This window comes from Lucilia cuprina, chromosome 6, assembly GCF_022045245.1.
Source record: "Lucilia cuprina isolate Lc7/37 chromosome 6, ASM2204524v1, whole genome shotgun sequence".
Taxonomy (NCBI): Eukaryota; Metazoa; Arthropoda; class Insecta; order Diptera; family Calliphoridae; genus Lucilia; species Lucilia cuprina.
Window position 1 is genome coordinate 55,857,120 of NC_060954.1, and position 3,748 is coordinate 55,860,867.

The 3,748-nt window shown below is 31.3% G+C and overlaps 2 protein-coding genes across 2 annotated transcripts; both read right to left on the reverse strand.

Annotated features, from left to right (window-relative positions):
- Positions 1–2,064: 2,064 nt before the first annotated feature.
- Positions 2,065–2,495, reverse strand: LOC111680481 (mitochondrial import receptor subunit TOM7 homolog). Its single transcript, XM_023442132.2, has 2 exons — positions 2,296–2,495; positions 2,065–2,233 (listed from the first exon to the last, which is right to left on the reverse strand). Exons 1-2 carry the CDS (start codon positions 2,393–2,395, stop codon positions 2,169–2,171), a joined length of 165 nt encoding a protein of 54 aa, XP_023297900.1. The 5' UTR covers positions 2,396–2,495; the 3' UTR covers positions 2,065–2,168.
- A 390-nt stretch (positions 2,496–2,885) lies between these two features.
- Positions 2,886–3,383, reverse strand: LOC111680480 (mitochondrial import receptor subunit TOM7 homolog). Its single transcript, XM_023442131.2, has 2 exons — positions 3,181–3,383; positions 2,886–3,069 (listed from the first exon to the last, which is right to left on the reverse strand). The coding sequence occupies exons 1-2, from the start codon at positions 3,278–3,280 to the stop codon at positions 3,005–3,007; spliced, it is 165 nt and encodes a 54-aa protein (XP_023297899.1). The 5' UTR covers positions 3,281–3,383; the 3' UTR covers positions 2,886–3,004.
- Positions 3,384–3,748: the final 365 nt, after the last annotated feature.

Genomic DNA, 3,748 nt, shown 5'->3' on the forward strand with positions numbered 1-3,748 from the left:
ACTAGAACTGAACTAGAACTGAACTAGAACTGAACTAGAACTAAACTAGAACTGAACTAGAACTGAACTAGAACTGAACTAGAACTGAACTAGAACTGGACTAGAACTAAACTAGAACTAAACTAGAACTAAACTAGAACTGAACTAGAACTGAACTAGAACTGAACTAGAACTGAACTAAAACTGAACTAGAACTAAACTAGAACTAAACTAGAACTGAACTAGAACTGAACTAGAACTGAACTAGAACTGAACTAGAACTGAACTAGAACTAAACTAGAACTAAACTAGAACTGAACTAGAACTGAACTAGAACTGAACTAAAACTGAACTAGAACTGAACAAGAACTGAACTAGAAAAGAAATAGAACTGAACTAGAACTGAGCTAGAAAAAACTAGAACTGAACTTGAACTAGAACTGAACTAGAAGTAAACTAAAACTGTACTGAACTAGGACTGAACTAGAAGTAAACTAAAACTGTACTGAACTAGAACTAGAACTGAACTATAACTATAGACAAGACTATAGACTAGACTATAAACTAAATTATAGACTAGATCATAGACTAGATGACAGACTAGACCATAAACTAGACTGTACAAAATCAATACCATAGACTAAGCATTTTGAATTTTATATCCGGTTTTCTTTAGGAATAAAATCTATTTCCGCTAAATTTTCTAAAGCGCCCTCTATACAAACTTTATTATAACTAAATATAACAACTCTGTTCTCCAAAAAAAATCAAATCTTTTATATCCTTTTCCTTTTACTTAAAAGTAAAACAGCTCCCTCTACACATTTGCAACGGCAACTTTTAAACATTTAACAACACTGTTTTATGCTATTTTTTTTAACCATTCTAATCGCACATCCCTGCTTTAAACTGATCATTACTTCAGTTTTGTTGTTATATCCCGCAAATGAAGTAAGAAAAAGTTGCAACAAGTGGGTGATTAGGTATTTTTTGATGAAAAAAAATTTGTAAATCAGTAAAATTGAAAAATATAACTAATGTAAGTTAAAGAAATTAGTGATATGTCTGAAGTAGATTAAATAAATAGTGAAATATGTAAAAATGTATGTTTAAAGGAAAGCGTTTACAAATTTCTAGTAAACAAGTGTTGCAATTTCGTGTGCGGTTGTGTATGTGCAAAAAAAGAAAAAGTGAAATAAATAAATAATTAGTGAAATTTTAATCAATTATGAGTTAAAATTATAGGCAAAAGCAGAGTTATTATTAAATAAAATGAAATGTGATGTTAGATGCAATGTGTAATTAAAGAAAGTTTGCATTTTTGTTGCCAAAAGCCAAGTTTGTTGTTGTTGTAGCAGCGACACATTTAAAGTCAGTGTGGCTGGGTTGACAATCCTTGGTCGTTGTTCATTGAACTCCGAGTCGTTCCGGTGCGAAGAACCGATTGCCGTGGGAACGGGGCAGTTTGTTGTAAAAGTAGCTGTGTTGGTATTTAAACTTCAAGTAGTCAACTATTGTATCTCAAAACATGTTCGCCGTCCGGCAAAAATGAAAAAACAGTAATAAGAAAATTTTAAAGAGCTTTTAATCAATCCTCCAATTTTTCATCACACACACCTACAATATTGAAACTTTCCCACGAAACGTTCCCACGACAATTGGATCTTCGCTCCGGAACGACCCGGGCCATACTCGGCCAAAGATTGTCAACCCAGCGACAGCGGTATCAACCGAAAGTTTTTTCCCCAGGAAAGAACTATCGGCCACAGTCGAGCTGTTACAACTACAACAGCAATATTGAATTGTTCCTACGACAATTGGATCTCTACTGCGGAACGACCCCAGGCTAAATATTGTCAACTCAGCAACAACTGTATCAACTGGACTTTTCCACGGGGTAAACATTCAGTCACAGCCAAAAAATACAACAACAACATTGCATTTGAATGATGGTAAGTTCATTTTTAAATTGTACATTTTACAGATTGAAAAATTTTAGTCAGAATTAGCGAAAAAATGTGGTTTCGATAACATTAAGTTGCTAATCATTCTATTGTTTTTTGCTTAATTTATCAAAAAAATATGTTTTTTTTTTAAATTTATATTATTTTATTAAAGAAAATGCTTTCCTTAAACAAGATTTAAAGATTAGAACCCTCCCATAAATAAATAATTAAGTTTTCCATAAATTACTGCCACAATAGACTCATCAATGTCAGTGGTGGCATGCCAGGTTCAGCGCCTTTTTTAAAACCTTCAAGAAAAACGTAAAAAATCAATTTTTTTTTCTTTTCGCCAACATTTTGCTTTACTTACCCAAATACAAGACCATGGGTACAAAACCCCAATGAAAGGTGGTCTTGGCAATTTCGTAAACAACTTCTAAACGTTCTTTTACTCCCGGCGATAAGGTCATTTTAAATTTTAATTAATAAACTTTAAAATGTTTGGAAGAATTTATTTGTTTTTCAAAATATTTGTATTTTTTCTATATAATGGAAAAAATAGAAGAAGAGTAAACAGCTGTATGTGTTTTTTTAATGAAGTTGGCTGCAGTTACTACAGTCAAACACAGTTACAACGAAGTCTAAACTTTTAAAGTCTGATTAAGACAGTTATTATCTTGAAATTAATGGCCGATTATTATTATTAATCAAGTTCTTAACTCCAAAGTCTTATTTGAATCCTTTTTAACGAAAGCTTCTATACCTACAAAGTTAAAGTGCTTTATTAATCAAATTCATAACTCCAAAGTCTTATTTGAATCCTTTTTAACGAAAGCTTCTATGACTACAAAGTTATATTTGTATACATCTTGAATTGTTAAAAGTTTTGTTCCGAAATTACAATTTTTATAGAAGAGTTTGTATTACAACTCCCATGTCTTTAAAACGAAAAATCTTAAATATTAAAAAAAACATCCATATTTATATTTGTATCATAATAAACAGACTTAAAACAGAAACAGTATGCAGAAATTGTACATAATTGCAATTATAAATTACAGTTTCTTATAAATATATATTTATTGCCACAACAAGCTCATCAATGACAAGGCTGGCATACCGGGTTCAGCACCTTTTTTGAAACCTTTTATAAAGAATAACAAGAAAATTAATAATTAAACAACATTATCCACAACAATCGTGAATATGTAACAACACGACATGCTGCCTGTGTTTACACTTTTTTCAAACTTACCCAAATACAAGACCATGGGTACGAATCCCCAATGGAATGTGGTTTTAGCAATATCGTAAACAATTTCTAAACGTTCTTTAACTTCAGGAGACATGGCCATTTTGAGATTTATTAAAAAATTTACAAATTTTCCTTCGAAAAAATTTTTAACCTGATTGTCTTGAGAAAAAAATGAGGAAGAGCAAGAGATAAATGTGGTCAGCTGTTTGTAAATGGTAGTGAAGTTAGTTGCAGTTTGTTTGATGTTGGGCTGCCACATAGTTGAAAAAGTGTTGTCGATTTGACAAAAGTTAAAGTCGATGCGTTATATTTTTAATTTTATAATTTTTATCGAAATTAATACGTTTATGAATCAGAAATTTATGCGCGAGAAGGAATGTAAAGTGTTTGTAGTGTTTTGTAAAGTAGGTCATTTGTAGATAGATAGACAGACAGACAGACAGACAGATAGACATATAGACAGACAGACAGACAGACAGACAGACAGATATATAGATAGATAGATAGATAGATAGATAGATAGATAGATAGATAGATAGATAGATAGATAGATAGATAGATAGATAGA